Here is a 16,009-nt window from a genome sequence, read left to right as displayed (position 1 = left end):
CATTTCAGACAATATAAATAAAACAATCAATGATGGAATGATAAAGACTAAGTCAGTCAGCAAACTCACTTGTGAAGATGCAAACTCTAGTTTCTCTAAACCAACAAGATAACGGTTTCTCATCAGATCAACTTCATGCCTCTTTTTATTAAGCAGAACTTTAAAGGTCAGGATTAACTCCAGGTAGGAAGTAGGTGTCACATAGTTATATCTTCGCAATGTTGAGAAATATTTAGTTGAAAGAGTTCTTGCACTCTCTTGGAAATACTTACACAGTCCAACAACTCTGTAAAAAACAAGGGGATCAGCAAAGTTAATGTTCACAGTGGTAGTTCTGTCTACACATCACATGTATTTACAACTATTTTAACACAAATGTTAAAAAGCCATGATAGTACCACACAGTTAGTTAATCAGCGTTCACAAACGGTAAAACGTTTCTTAATTAGTTTTTGCATTTCTTTTTGAGAAAATGGCACACTTGTAAGAATTATAATGATCAGGTTAAAAAAATATATAAGTAAGATCCTCAGGCATCAGTTTAGTCTGAAAACTATGGGCTGGACTATGATTAAATTAACAGATGGACAGTGTTGTCAATTATCACCACTACTTTCTCCAGGGCAATTAGGGATGGGGAATAGGGCTAGCTCAGCCACTGATACACACATTCCATGAGGAAATAAATAAATAAAATCTCAAAAATGTAATTTAGAACATCACCTGGAACACTGAAGGTAGGAAAGTGAATTTCTTTATATCAAAAATAATTGTAATATGTGTGGGGAAATTCTAATAGCTGTAAAACTAATAATATAACTGCAGGATGATTACATGGCACCTTCACTGCAATTTTCCCTCTAAAAAGTTCACAAAGTTGTTTAAATTTAAAAGCTAGATATACAATCTCTTTCAGGAGCAGAACTTCAAAAGCCAACATGCTTTATATTTATATTGTCCTTTACAATGTGACCATAGCACACTCTTTCTGTGTTGTCCTGTCAGCTTCATTTAACAAAACACTGTGGATTATGTCATAGTTGACCATATTCTGAAGGTAAAGTCACCACAGTCCCAGAAGACCATAGTGCTACTCTCTCATCAAAGAGAGCAACAATTAGCAGTAGTTTAACCTGAGAGTCAGGCAAGGAGAGAGTTTGAGAAGGAAAGTCCTGCATGGTAACCTCAGCAGTCCAGCCAACTGAGCTAACTGACCACATACTAGCATTTCATTGACATAATACTTTCATGTTTGCTCCCCACCACTGCTCAATGTTCAGTACACAGTAAACCATGTTAGGGCAGGTTGTCATGTAGCATTCACTACTATTTGGGTAAAGGCTAAATGGACAGACATCTCAAAATGTTGTTTCTAATGTTGTGCAGAAATGAGTTACTGCTTTGAAATTAAATGTCACCTGCAAACTTACTCTTTCCTGACTTCATATTCCAATTCTACATCTTCCAAAAATTTGTGTGCCACCATTTCTAAAGCGTCACTTGGCCAAACCTTGAACCAATCAATGGTGCAGCAATTTATAAGTGATGGGAACATTCGCAGACGATTCCGAAAGGCATCTCCAATTGGACTCAAGACTGTAAAACAAAATTTCCCATTAGACACTGCAGGAAAAGCAGGGTCAAAACAACTCTGATGCAAAAATAACTCATTTCAAACCAGAGTACCACTTTTCCTACATTGTTAAATCCTTAGCTAAAAGCCAGGGGATTTATTCTGAGGGGAAAAGCATCAGTTTTCAAGTTGCAGAGTTTCTGGTTTTAGAACATAGAACGTTATGGGTATATAATCTTCTTTATGTAATCAATTTATTCCACCATTGTTGCTTGGCTAAATTAGGCAATGCTACTAAAATTTCACAGTACATTTTTATTTTGTGATACTACTTTGCTACTGATGCCTAGGTTAATAGAAAATTGTCTATCTTCAGGACAAAAAGAATAAAATCATCTGGTGCCAATCGTGCAGCAGAAAAGCCCTTGGCAAATTACTCTAGATTGCTCAGAAATAGATTCAAATTGGATCCACTCTTGTGACACTAACAGTTTTAATTCCGATCTAACTTGGTCGATTTATACCACATGATCTACCATAATTGAATTAACATTGAGTGCAGACCAAACTGAGGGAGATATGGAAGGATGTGTAGAAATAAAGACCTACATTGTAGTACATCTTCCATGACCGAAAGATGTACCAAAATGCTTTATAACCCCCAAAATATCAAGAAGACAGCTCACCATCTCTTTCTCATTGGGATGAGCAATAAACGCTGGCCCAGGCAGCAACACCTACCTCTCATGAACAAATTTAAAAAGTACTTACTTAACCATTACTATTGCAATGTAGGGATATAAGCTCTTACCTAATACAATGTGCAAATTAGCTTTTACTTTTTCAATGAAGTAATTATATAATGACAGCGGAGTGGCCTCAATTCTCTTTCCATCAGTCCTGGCAACACTTTGCATCTTTTCAAGGAGTTCAGCTTTCTCATCTGCCGGGAAGATATTGGGTACGTCTCCCGTGTTCAACAACATGTTGATGTCTTCCACAAATGACTCATCTTTAATTTGACTATCACTAAACATGAAGACAGTCTGTTTGCCATCAACTCCAGTCTTGATCATTATCTGTTTAACATCATCCCTCCATTCACTCTTGCCGTAGTTCTTTGAAATTTCAATTTGGAAGAGATTGAATTCATTCATGAAAGTGGACAGCTTTGTTGCACTCTGTCTGCCACTCCCGCCAACACCAACCAGAAGTAAGTGGCCATTGTCCTGCTTTAGCACTCTGCATATTCTTGAGATGTGCTCTATCGCAAACCTGAACATAACCAGGGCCATTGGAGCTTTACTGACATTGTTATATTCTGACAGATAATATTCCATGACTGATGTAAGTTGTTTTAAGTCTACAATCTCGTCATAAGCCTTTGCACTGGAATCTGGCTTTAGATAATCCCCAAAAAATAGACTGCGAATATTGTCATCAGTAACTTTCCCCGATGGAGTCAAATGGCTCAAAACCTATACAAATGGATGGAAACGGATTGTTAGAGATTTGGTTGTGTGTGTTTAATTCATTAAAGCACAGACAAATTAGCTTATTTCAGTACTAAAATAACCATGCTCATTATTCACCAGAGGAAGAGAAAGAATAAAATCGAACTATTCCTGTCCCCATCAAGGAATCATTGCTGGAAATGCATACATATGAATGTTAGATGAAAGCATTTTTTTGTTTAGGTTGTAAGAGATTCTCCAGATAAATGACCTCACTCATTAGCTGAATGGGTCTCAAACTGCTGAGAATAACAGGAACTACAGAACAAGAAAGATAAGTCCTGATATTATGTATTCATGATATATTCATTTGAAATTCTACTTGGACATGTCCAATGTAGGCAATATATCCATCCTGTGTTAGCAACTTCACTAGAATAATGCAGGGTGATTAAGTGACTGTTTTAATCATTCCTGGAGTAGTGTAGATTAGATTAGATTACAGTGTGGAAACAGGCCCTTCGGCCCAACAAGTCCACACCGACCTGCCGAAGCGCAACCCACCCATACCCCTACATTTACCCCTTACCTAACACTACAGGCAATTTAGCATGGCCAATTCACCTGACCTGCACATCTTTGGACTGTGGGAGGAAACCAGAGCACCCGGAGGAAACCCACGCAGACTCAGATTCCTGAGGCGGGAATTGAACCCGGGTCTCCGGCGCTGTGAGGCAGCAGTGCTGACCACTGTGCCACCATGCCGCCCACAAATAGTGTACCAGAGCTTAATTTCAAAACCAAGGTTTAAATAGTAACACAGTAAGTGATTGAATGATCAAACAATTCTATATGACAAAAGTCCCTGAAAAAGTGAAACCACTTTGGAAGAATTAGCTAAAATCTTGGAGATTTGCTGCATTCTTTCAGGAGGCAGTGGTAGTGTCATAGGACTGATAGTCTAGAACCTTATGGTACTGTTCTGGGGTGTGGATTCAAATCCCGCAATAACTGATGGTGAAATTTGAAATCAATAAAAGAAAGTCTGGAATGAAAAGCCAGTTTGATAGTCACCATGTAACCATTGTCGATTATTGCAAAAAGTTCATCTCTTTCAAAGGTGTGCTGTTGGGAGAAAAGCTGCAGCCTTACCTACTCTGAGCTAACTCCAAATACTTCGCAATGTGGTTGACTCTTAACTGTCCTCTGAAATAGTTTAGCAAGCATCTTAATTCTAGGGCAATTAGGGATGGCCAATAAATGCTGGCCTAGTCTGTGACGTGAACATCCATGAGTGAATGAAACAAAAAGTATGTCAGGTTCTTTCCTTTATGTACAGATTGAGTTTGTTAATAATCTAGATGAGCCTCAGAAGTAAGCTGTGACATGACTCATCTCTGTAAGCCATGTTCATGTTCTGCTAAGAAGTTGGAGCCTTAGAGCTTGGAGCAGGTCTCCCAGCATCTCTTATCATCATTGATAAACGGAGGTTATACGTAGATTAAGTCTATAGCTCTCTGAAAGTGGCAACATATGTGGAGGTGGTAAAGAAAGTGTATGGTGTGTTTACCTTTAGAGAGGGGGCAAAAGAGGTTTACCAGGATATTACTTAATTGGAGTGTATTAGTTATAAGGAGATGGTGGACAAACCTGGATTGTTTTTGCTAGTATGTTGGAGGCTAAGGGTGACCTGATAAAAGTATAGATAATTATGAGAGGCATAGATATGGTGGATAGTCAGAGTCTTTTTCCCAAGTTGGAGATGACAAATACTAGGGGCATAGATTTAGAATGAGAAGTGAAAAGTTTAAAGGAGATGTGCGAGGCAATTTGTTTACACCAAAGGCTGGAATGTGTTGCCAGGGAAGATGATAGAAACAGATATGATTAAAAGGTATTTAGACAGATAGATGAACAGACAAAAAATACAGGGATAAGGGCCAGGTTAGATTCCATACAGTGTGGAAACAGGCTCTTGGCCCAACCAGTCCACACCGACCCTCCGAAGAGTAACCCACCAGACCCATTTCCCTCTGACTAATGCACCTTACACTATGGGCAATTCACCTGACCTGCATATCGTTGTGACTATGGGAGGAAACCAAAGCACCTGGAGGAAACCCATGCAGACATGGGGAGAATGTGCAAACTCCACACAGACAGTCGCCTGAGGCTGGAACCGAACCTAGGACCTTGGTGCTGTGAGGCAGCAGTGCTAACCACTGAGCCATCGTGCCACCCCAGTGCAGGCAGTTGGGATTAGTTTATAATGGCATAATGGTTGGCCCAGACATAGTGGGCTGAACGACCTGTACGTGACCTGTACAGTTCAATGTTCTATGTTTTATCACACACAACGTAACATTAAACACAATGTAACTGCGACAGAGCATTTGTTACAACATGAAGAACCAGCACTAATGACAATCAAACACAGAACTGAAAGTTAATTGTAATCAGGATCATTTTTTCAAGGTGCTAGTGTCCTGCCTATTTCAGTCCTTGAGTGAAAACTCTTTCCAGGTGAATACCTTATCCATTGCCCATATAGTCGCCTTCTTCACAGACACTGTTTAAAATCAAGACTTTGAATTAAAAATGCCAGTTAACACGATGGGACAGAGTGGCTGTCTAACTGAATATTTGTAATAACTGCTTGCACAACTTTGCTCAAGCACCATTTTCATCTAAGCTCTAAATTTAAATAGGTTGAAATTACCTTCATGCTAAATTGGGCTGTAAGACTGTGATGATACTGTGGCTTTAAGAGGTGTATTTTGTCCTGGTTTTTATTCGGAAGAGAGGCTGAGACAGAGACATTGAGCAGTCTATTTCAAACCAATAGAGTAAACAACTTGTGAGGCCTTTGCGTTTTTTTAAGTTGGAACAATAGAAGCAGCCTGAATGGGTGGAGTCTGGCTCCCACAGAAGCAGTGTTTTAGTTTAGCTTTCAATAGTTGTTAGGATTTTGAAGCTGCCATACATCTTTTCCTGTTACAGAAAAATGCTTCAGTTCTTTCTCTCTTTCTGCCAGTATTTTCTCTTGATGTTCTTTCCTCTTGGATTGAAGGAGTTCTCACTGCATGTGACATAATTTATTTTACTGAATTTACCTTTGCCCAGGGTATGTTTATGGGATGTTACTATATGGAAACTGTTGATGTTTAGTAGTTAAATGATCTATTATTCTTTTCAGTTTTCCAATAAAGTTAGACCAATTCTTCTTCCTTTCATTTGTATCTTGACCGAATGATGAGACTAAAGTGTGATTTGCTTAAAGCCAAATCATGTAACCAATCAGATTACATCAGGAACACAGCACCTTACACTTTAAATAAGAAAAGGCTAGGCTCTCTAGGCTATTCTCCTTGACGTATTTGAAGGGGGTTCGGTCTGGTCCATAACAAGCGGCAGAACATCATCACTTACAACACATACTACCAATTAACATATTGGCAAGGGACAGAAAACTGGAGTGAAATGTTTCAGACAGAATGGTGTGGTTTGTGGCAGGAGCAACTCTGAGAAATTACTTGCCTAATGATGGGAGCCCTTGGTTGTTCTCAGAATTCATTTGCTGACACAAGTGGGGAAATGACCATCCGCTTGGGTTTCCTCAATGGCATTCTAAAGGTGGATGCCAGGAACTTGAATTATTCCAATGGCGAAGCCAAAATTAGGAAATAAACAGGGGAGATGTGTATTAATGGTGTGGTTAAATATGCTGATTTCCTCATAGAGGCAGGTAATACTGTGCAATTCAGCCAGTATTCTTCACTGTTATGATTGAGGATTAATGCACAGGCCATTCAGGCAGTGATGCCTTGCCCAACAGAACCAACATAATCTGCAGAGTACTGGCTCAAAGCTACACAGCTTAATCCCCCCCTCCCCTATCACATGGGGTTTCACAGGACAGTGATGAGGCTACATCTGGAGTACTCTACACCATATTGACCACTTTATTTGAAGAAGGATGCAAATAAAGTACAAACAGCTCAGAAAAGATTCACCAGACTAAGATCACAAATGAGTGGGTTGCCTTATGGAGAGGCTAGGTTTGTATTCACTGGAATTAAGAAAAGTAAGAGGTGACTTGATTGAAAACTAAAAGATCCTGAGAGGACTTGACCGGATGGATGTGGGGAGGATGTTTCCTCAGGTGGGAGAATCTGGAACTAAGGGCCACTCTTTAAAAATGTGGAGCCATCCATGTGAAATAAAGAAAGGACAATTTTCTTCTTCTCTTTCAAAGATTCCGTGCCTTTGGAACACCTTTCCCCAAAAGACAGTGGAAGCAGAGTCTTTGAATATTTTTAAAATAAAGGTTGATAGATTTTTGATAAGTGGGGTTGGGATAGGAGGTTAAAATCAGATCAACCATGACCTAATTGAATGAGGGAGTAGGCTCAAGGGGCCAAATGCATTTTTTAATACATTCATGGAATATGGGCATCACTGTTCAGCCCAACATTTATTGCCCCAAGGGCAGTTAAGAGTCAATCACATTGTTGTAGGTCTAGAATCACATATAGGCCAGATCAGGTTAGGATGGCAGTTTCTTTCCCAAAAGGGCATTAGTGAATTGGATGGGTTTTACCTGAAAATTGAAACATCTCGAATACTGAATGGCATGGACAGAGTAGATGTTGGGAAGATGTTTCCATTGGTAGGAGAGACCAGGACCCGAGGGCATATCCTTAGAGTAAAGGGAAGGCCTTTTAGAATGGACATAAGGAGAAACTTCTTCAGCCAGAGAGAGGTGAATCAATGGAATTCAATGCCACAGAAGGCTGTGGAGGCCAGGTCATTGAGTATATTTAAGACGGAGAAAGATGGGTTCTTGATTGTCAAGGGGATCAAGAATTACAGGGAGAAAGCGTGAGAATAGGGCTAAGAAACCTACCAGCCATGATAGACTCAATGGGCTCAATGGTACAATTTCTGCTCCAATGTCTAATGTCTTATAGTCTTATGATAATACCACTAGGCCATCATCTCCCTTTCTGTTGCATGACATAAGATGCTAGGCACTGGATTATTTATCAATACAATGAAGTAAATCAAACAAATCAAAGGGATTTGGCACATGGTACAACAATTTGCAAAGCAGTATGTGAAAAATGCAATTATAATATTATTTTTAGATTAGATTAGATTAGATTACTTACAGTGTGGAAACAGGCCCTTCGGCCCAACAAGTCCACACCGACCCGCCGAAGCGCAACCCACCCATACCCCTACATTTACCCCTTTAACCTAACACTACGGGCAATTTAGCATGGCCAATTCACCTGACCTGCACATCTTTGGACTGTGGGAGGAAACCGGAGCACCCGGAGGAAACCCACACAGACACGGGGAGAATGTGCAAACTCCACACAGTCAGTCGCCTGAGTCGGGAATTGAACCCGGGTCTCTGGCGCTGTGAGGCAGCAGTGCTAACCACTGTGCCACCGTGCCGCCCATGATATTATGATAGGGAATGGATGTGAACTTATTATGTAAAACATTTTCCTTGTTCTTTGTGCAAAATTATGCGTAGGACCCAGCAATTTTAAACATCTCAAAAATAAAACAAGACCAGAAATTACCTTATCAACGCTCTGTTTGAAGAAGTTTGAGGTGGTTTCTTTAATTATTTGGAAAAATATCTTTCTATCATCATCCGCAATCAATCTGTCATAAAAAACCCTGTAAACTTCATGAATCCAGAGACGAATCAATTTATCTCCCTCCTGGGAAAGGAATCATAAACAGCATATCACTAAAACACTTAACACAAAAACAGCTGAGGCCGAGCTTTAGGATTGAAGAACACTACTACTGGAGATAAGTCCAGCTACAATTTAAAATACCTTTTTTTCCATATTCATTCATGGGATGTGGGTAGCATGGCTCAGCCAGCACTTATTTCCAATCCCTAGTTGCCTTGGGGAAGATGTGCATGTTAAGTGGATTGGCCATGCGGAATTACAGGATTGGGGTTGGGTCTGGGTGGAATGCTCTTCAGATGGTCAGTGTGGACTCAATGGACCAAAAGTCCACACTGTAGAGATTCTATGATACTATATGATTCTTAGAAGGTGGTGAGGTATCTTCTTGAACCCTTGCACTTTTTGGGCCAGAGAGAGGGAATTCCAGGATTTTGATCCAGCGACAGTGAAGGAATAGAAATATATTTCCAAGTCAGGATGGTGAATGGCTTGGACGGGAACTTGCAGGTGGTGGTGTTCCCATGTGCCGTTATCCTTCCTAAACAAAAGAAAATAAGAACTAGGAGCAGGAGAGTAGGCCATCTGGCCCTTCGAGTTTGCTTCGCCATTCAACAAGATCATGTTAGGGCGGCACGGTGGCACAGTGGTTAGCACTGCTGCCTCACAGCGCCAGAGACCTGGGTTCAATTCCCGACTCAGGCGACTGACTGTGTGGAGTTTGCACGTTCTCCCCGTGTCTGCGTGGGTTTCCTCCGGGTGCTCCGGTTTCCTCCCACAGTCCAAAGATGTGCAGGTTAGGTGAATTGGCCATGCTAAATTGCCCTTAGTGTTAGGTAATAAGGGGTAAATGTAGGGGTATGGGTGGGTCGCGCTTCGGCGAATCGGTGTGGACTTGTTGGGCCGAAGGGCCTGTTTCCACACTGTAAGTAATCTAATCTAATCTAATCATGGCTGACCTTTCAGTGGCCTCAGCTCCACTTAACTGCCCTCTTACCGTAACCCTTAATTCCTTCATTGTTCAAAAAAACCTACCTTAGCTTTAAAAACATTTACTGAAGTAGCATCAACTACTTCACTGTGGAGAGTGTGGTGTTGGAAAAGCACAACAGGTCAGGCACCATCCGAGGAGCAGGAGGATCGACATTTTGGGCATAAGCCCTTCCTCAGGAACTTAGTCAACTACTTCACTGGGCAGGGAATTTCATGGATTTACAACCGTCTGGGTGAAGAAGTTCCTTCTCAATTCAGTCCTAAATCTGCTCCCCCTAATCTTGAGGCTGTGCTGTCTTGTCCAGTGGAAACATCCTCGCTACTTCTATCTTATCGGTTCCCTTGATAATTTTATATGTTTCTATAAGATTCCCCCCTCATTTTTCTAAATTCCAATGAATATAATCCCAGTCTATTCAGTCTCTCCTCATAAGCCAGCCCTCCTCAACTCCGGAATCAACCTAGTGAACCTCCTCTGCACCCCCCTCCAGTGCCAGTACATCCTTTCTCAAGTAAGGAGATCAAAAATACAAGCAGTACTCCAGGTATGGCCTCACCAGTACCCTGTACATCTGCAACATAACCTCCCTGTTTTTAAACTCAATCCCTTTAGCAATGAAGGACAAAATTGCATTTGCCTTAATTACCTGTTGTACTTGTAGACCAACCTTCTGTGATTCATGCACAAGGACACCCAGGTCCCTCTGCATAGCAGCATGCTGCAACTTTTTACCATCCAGGTACTAGTCCTTTATACTGTTATTCTTAACAAAATGGATGACTTCATAATTATTAACATTGTATTCCATCTGCCAGACCTTTGCCCACTCACTTAAAGTATCTAGGTTCCTCTGCAAAGTTTCACAGTCCTCTGCACACTTTGCTCTGCCACTCATCTTAGTATCATCGTAAAATTTTGACACCGTACAAGGGGTCCCAAAAACAAATCATCTATATACATTGTAAATAAGTGTGGTCCCAACAGCGATCCCTGAGGCACACCCCTTGTTACTGATTGCCAACCAGAATAGCACTCATTTATCCACACTCTTTGCTTCCTGTTAGTCAACCAATCCTCTATCCATGCAAATACTTTGCCCTTAAAACCATGCATCTTCACCTTATGGAGCAGCCTCTTCTGCAGGACCTTGTCGAAGGCCTTTTGGAAATCTAGGTACATCACATCCACTGTGTCCCCATTGTCCACTGTGCTCATATTTCTTTATAGAATTGTAAAACATTAGTTAGGCTTGGCCTGCCCTTCATGAACCCATGCTGCATCTGCCCAATAGGACAATTTCTATCCAGATGCCTTGCTATTTCTTCCTTGATAATAGACTCGAGTATGTTCCCACTACAAAAGTTAAGCCTCACTGGGTTATAATTCCCCAGCTTTTGTCCACCTCCATTTTTAAACAGTGACATCACATTTGCTGTTTTCCAAACTGCTGGGACTGCCCCAGAGTCCAGTGAATTTTGGAAAATTACCACAAGTGCACTTGCTATTTCTCCCGCCATTTCTTTTAGTACCCTGGGATGCATTCCATCAGGGCCAGGAGACTTGTCTATCCTTAGCTCCCTTAGATTGCCCAACACTACCTCTTCCGTAATAATGATTGTTTCCAGGTCCTCATCTACCTTCGTCTTTTTGTCAATTACCGGCATGTTATTCATGTCCCACACTGTGAAGACCGATACAAAACACCTATACAATGCCTCAGCCATTTCATCATATCCCATATCTAAATGCCCTTTCTCATCCTCTGAAGGACCAACGTCTACTTTAGTCACTCTTTTTATTTTATATATTCACAGGAACTTCTGCTATCTGTCTTTATATACTGTACTAGTTTTTTCTCATGTTTTATCTTACTTTTCTTTATATTTTTCTGGGAGTAGTGCTTGTGGGTCTGGATAGTGCTGTCCAAGGAGCCAGGGTGAGTTGTTACGCTGTATGTTATCTATCCTGCAGCTTTCCTGTTTGATTAGCCCTGATGTTTGGAGAATAAACATTTGCCTTTTCAAGGACAGAAATTAATACTCTCAAAGTAGGCCTGCTCTTCTGGCATCAGCTCTGAACATTACATGACATTATGTGTGGTTGGTTCTTCTGCCTGTGAGTCGTGTAAGCCTCAGTTTTGTTTCACAACTCTTCAATTAATTCTACCAAGGTCAAAGCATCCCGATCTGTGCTTCCACAGTGGAATCAGAATGCTGAGCAGTATCACATAGCGAGGGTCTTGAACTCGGAGGCAGCAATGGATTGAGTTATTGTAGCAGTGCTCCCACTCTAACATACCCCCTATGGTACTCTCACAGCTCTCATTGAAAGATAGCAACAATTTTCAATGGGCCATAGTGGAATAAGGTTTGGTAGGGACATGCAGCAGTGGTATACACTAGAAGTGATGTTTTATATTTCAGAAGCAAATTTAATTGAAATTCTGTAGATGGATGGTACATTTTTGCAAACGATTTACTTTTAGTTTACACAATAGATTTTGATAATTTTATACAACTACTTTCCTGAAGTCCCATTCAACTGTTACAAGGTGTGTGGGTTTGAACGGACTATAAGAAGGTCTGATCACTTACTTTCAGATGGGTATTTGGACACAAAAGCACTCCTTTAATCACTCGAGAGAAATCTCGCAGATTGAACACATAATGAGATTTGGAAGGGGTTGGAAGGAAGTTGTCTACTGCAGCTTTATAAACTGCCATGGTGGCCTGTACCATCATCTTACCCAACCTGAAATAGAGAAGAGTTTGACAGTTTCACCCAAAATTCCTGTCGCCACTCAATATCAACAAGTACAACCTGGAAATTTGTGGGAGACCCGGAGCAAATCACACTGATCAGCAACCCCGCACGTCCCCACCCCGGGGCAAAATACACCATGCAGCACCTCCCAATGTCCCCATCCCTGGGGCAAATCAAACTGTGCAGCATCCTCCACCCCCACATCTCCACTCCAGAGCAAATTACACTCTTCACCGCACGCCACACCCCAGGGCTAGAGCATATCACACCGTGCCCCATCCAACATTCCCTCCCCACCTCTGGCACAAATCACACTGGCCCAGCTTTCTATAGGAGCAATTCATCTCAATTCATTCTTCAACCTTTTCCTCATAGCCCTGTAAATCTCTTCTTTTCAATTGTCCAATTAATCCAATTGTCTTTAGAAAACCACTCAAGGACTTGTTGGGCCAAAGGGCCTGTTTAAGGTGGCACAGTGGCTCAGTGGTTAGCACTGCTGCCTCACAGCACCAGGGACCCAGGTCCAATTCCAGCCTCGGGTGACTGTCTGTGTGGAGTTTGTACATTCTCCCTGTGTCTGCGCGGGTTTCCTCCAGGTGCTCCGGTTTCCTCTCACAATCTAAAGATGTGCAGGTCAGGTGAATTGGCCGTGTCAATTGTCCATAGTGTTAGAGCGAGGACTGCAGATGCTGGAAACCAGAGTTTAGGTCAGAGTGGTGCTGGAAAAGCACAGCAGGTCAGGCAGGATCCGAGGAGCAGGAAAATCGATGTTTCGGGCAAAAGCCCTTCATCAAGAATAAGGGCTTTTGCCCAAAACATTGATTTTCCTGCTCCACGGATGCTGCCTGACCTGCTGTGCTTTTCCAGCACCATAGTGTAAGATGCATTAGTCAGAGGGAAATGGGTCTGAGTGGGTTACTCTTCGAAGGGTCGGTGTGTACTGGTTGGGCTGAAGGGCCTGTTTCCATACTGTAGGGAATATAATACAATGACTCCCAGGCAGTCCATTCCAGACCCTAACCACTCGCGTGAACCTGCCTCACTACACTGTCAGACAATGTGTTGGAGAACTGGGGCAAATCACACTGTGCAGCACACCCACCCCCACCCCTGGGGCAAATTACACTGTGCAGCACACCCACCTCCCTACCCCGGGGCAAATCACACTGCGCAGCACACTCACTCCCACCCCGGGGCAAATCACACTGTGCAGCACATCCACCCCCACCCCGGGGCAAATCACACTGTGCAGCACACCCACACCCACCCCTGGGGCAAATCACACTGTGCAGAACACCCACACCCACCCCTGGGGCAAATCACACTATGCAGCACACCCACCCCCACCCCGGGGCAAATCACACTATGCAGCACACCCACCCCCACCCCTGGGGCAAATCACACTGTGGATATGTAGTTAATTAATATTAGGTGTCATATAACATGGCAGTTCAGAGCCATTGCAGCAGTTTGAGTGATATTTGAGAGAGTCAAGGGTTGTAGCCTACATGTAAACCTTCCCACCTACCCCCATTTGATTTTGTTTCATTGAAATTTGTTGATCCCTACCGTAGAAAGGTGTTTTCAAATCCTTTCGCAAAGTGCCAATCCGAAATGGAAGTGAAAATCTTCATCATAGTATCGTCATCGAATGAATCGATGGAGATGATATTCAGATGGCGAGTGAAACGGCCTGTGAGGTAAAGCAGAGAAGTAGCATCTGGAGAAACTGGACAGCAACAACTTGGATTTTACAGCTTGTGATACTCAACTAAAAGCTTTGTAGTTGTGTTTAAACAAACACTGCTAGCTTTATCACCTCACATTGGTCAAAAAGCCCAACACCTATAAGTAGCACAACGTAATGTCAATGTCCAGGTGATTTTCCCATAATTTTGCACCACTGACTTTGCTGCCCATTATTTTTCAAAAGCCTCACCACATTTCTAGATATTTGTTTTTAGGCATTTTCCCATGGAAAGGATTTTGTTATGAATTACTATAAAATGAGCTGTTAAATTAAAACTGACACCAACAGCAGGTTGTAAGTGATAATATATTTTTCTCTCTTTGGATCTGTGAACTGATGGACTGCTATACCAAGTGTTTTGAGAAGATTTGTAGTTCAGGTTGAGGTTCTGGATGTAGGTTTGCTCACTGAGCTGGAAGGTTCATTTTCAGACGTTTCATCACCATACTAGACAACATCTTCAGTGAGCCTCCGGATAAAGCACTGGTGGTGTCACCCACTTTCTATTTATATGTTTGAGTTTCCTTGGGTTGGTGATGTCATTTCCTGTGGTGACATCATTTCTGATGGCGATGTTATTTCCTGTTCTTTTTCTCAGGGGTGGTAAATGGGATCCAAGTCAATGTGTTTGTTGATAGAGTTCCGGTTGGAATGCCATGCTTCTAGGAATTCTTGTGCATGTCTCTGTTTGGCTTGTCCTAGGATGGGGATGTGTTGTCCCAGTTGAAGTGGTGTCCTTCCTCATCTGTATGTAAGGATACTAGCGAGAGAGGGTCATGTCGTTTTGTGGCTAGTTGATGTTCATGTATCCTGGTGGCTAGTTTTCTGCCTGTTTGTCCAATGTAGTGTTTGTTACAGTTCTTACAAGGTATTTTGTAAATCACATTAGCTTTGCTTGTTGTCTGTATAGTTCATTAGCTGCTGTTTTAGCGCGTTGATGGGTTTGTGGCTACCATGATGCCAAGGGGTCTGAATAGTCTGGCAGTCATTTCCGAGATGTATTTGATGTAGGGGAGAATGGCTCGGGTTTCTGGACGTGTTTTGTCTCATTGTTTGGGTTTGTTGCTGAGAAATCGGCAGACTGCGTTCATTGGGTTCCCATTCCTTTTAAATACACTGTATAGGTGATCTTCCTCTGCTCTGCGTAATTCCTCTGTGCTGCAGTGTGTGGTGGCTCGTTGAAATAATGTTCTAATGCAGCTTCATTTGTGGAAGCTCTGTAGTTCAGTATTTGGTCCGTATGTGTTGTTTTCCTGTAGACGCTGGTTTGAAGTTCCCCATTGGCTGTTCGCTCTACCGTGACATCTAGGAATGGCAGTTTGTTGTTGTTTTCCTCCTCTTTAGTGAATTTTATGCTAGTAAAGGTATTATTGTGTACAACCTTTCTATAAATAGAAAGCGGGCTACACCACCAGTGCTTCATTCGGAGACTCACTGAAGATGTTACTTAGTATGGCGATGAAAAATCTGAAAACGAACATCACAGCTCAGCAAGCAAACCTACATCCAGATACCAAGAGTATTTTACAACTTGAAAATCAAATGTTGCCTCTTGAGTGGTACCATGTGTGGTGAAACGGTTAAAAATTATGTCCCAATACATGTGTGAATCTAACCGGAATGGAGGTGTTGCTTAGTCCCGTGTGAATCTTATTACACACCTCCCCGTGTGAATCTTCTTATCTGTATGTAACCAGAATGGAATGTGTTTTTTAGCCTTGCTCTGCTGTTCACATGAATGTTTATATCTGGAAAAGAGTA

The 16,009-nt window shown here is 41.9% G+C and overlaps 1 protein-coding gene across 1 annotated transcript in view; it reads right to left on the bottom strand.

The window, feature by feature from the left end:
• dnah3 (dynein axonemal heavy chain 3) overlaps positions 1 to 16,009 on the bottom strand; it is a 191,003-nt gene that overhangs the window by 24,966 nt on the left and 150,028 nt on the right. Inside the window, exons 43-48 of the mRNA XM_043712084.1 lie at positions 14,068 to 14,191; positions 12,330 to 12,486; positions 8,622 to 8,765; positions 2,385 to 3,051; positions 1,431 to 1,596; positions 70 to 286 (exon numbers count right to left, since the gene is read on the bottom strand). Of these exons, the coding sequence (XP_043568019.1) occupies positions 70 to 286; positions 1,431 to 1,596; positions 2,385 to 3,051; positions 8,622 to 8,765; positions 12,330 to 12,486; positions 14,068 to 14,191 (1,475 nt within the window). The remainder of the gene's footprint in view (positions 1 to 69; positions 287 to 1,430; positions 1,597 to 2,384; positions 3,052 to 8,621; positions 8,766 to 12,329; positions 12,487 to 14,067; positions 14,192 to 16,009) is intronic.

The sequence above is a fragment of the Chiloscyllium plagiosum genome, chromosome 21, assembly GCF_004010195.1.
Source record: "Chiloscyllium plagiosum isolate BGI_BamShark_2017 chromosome 21, ASM401019v2, whole genome shotgun sequence".
Lineage (NCBI taxonomy): Eukaryota > Metazoa > Chordata > Chondrichthyes > Orectolobiformes > Hemiscylliidae > Chiloscyllium > Chiloscyllium plagiosum.
The sequence above is the reverse complement of the archived record's forward strand: the minus strand, read 5'-3'. Positions and strand labels throughout refer to the sequence as shown.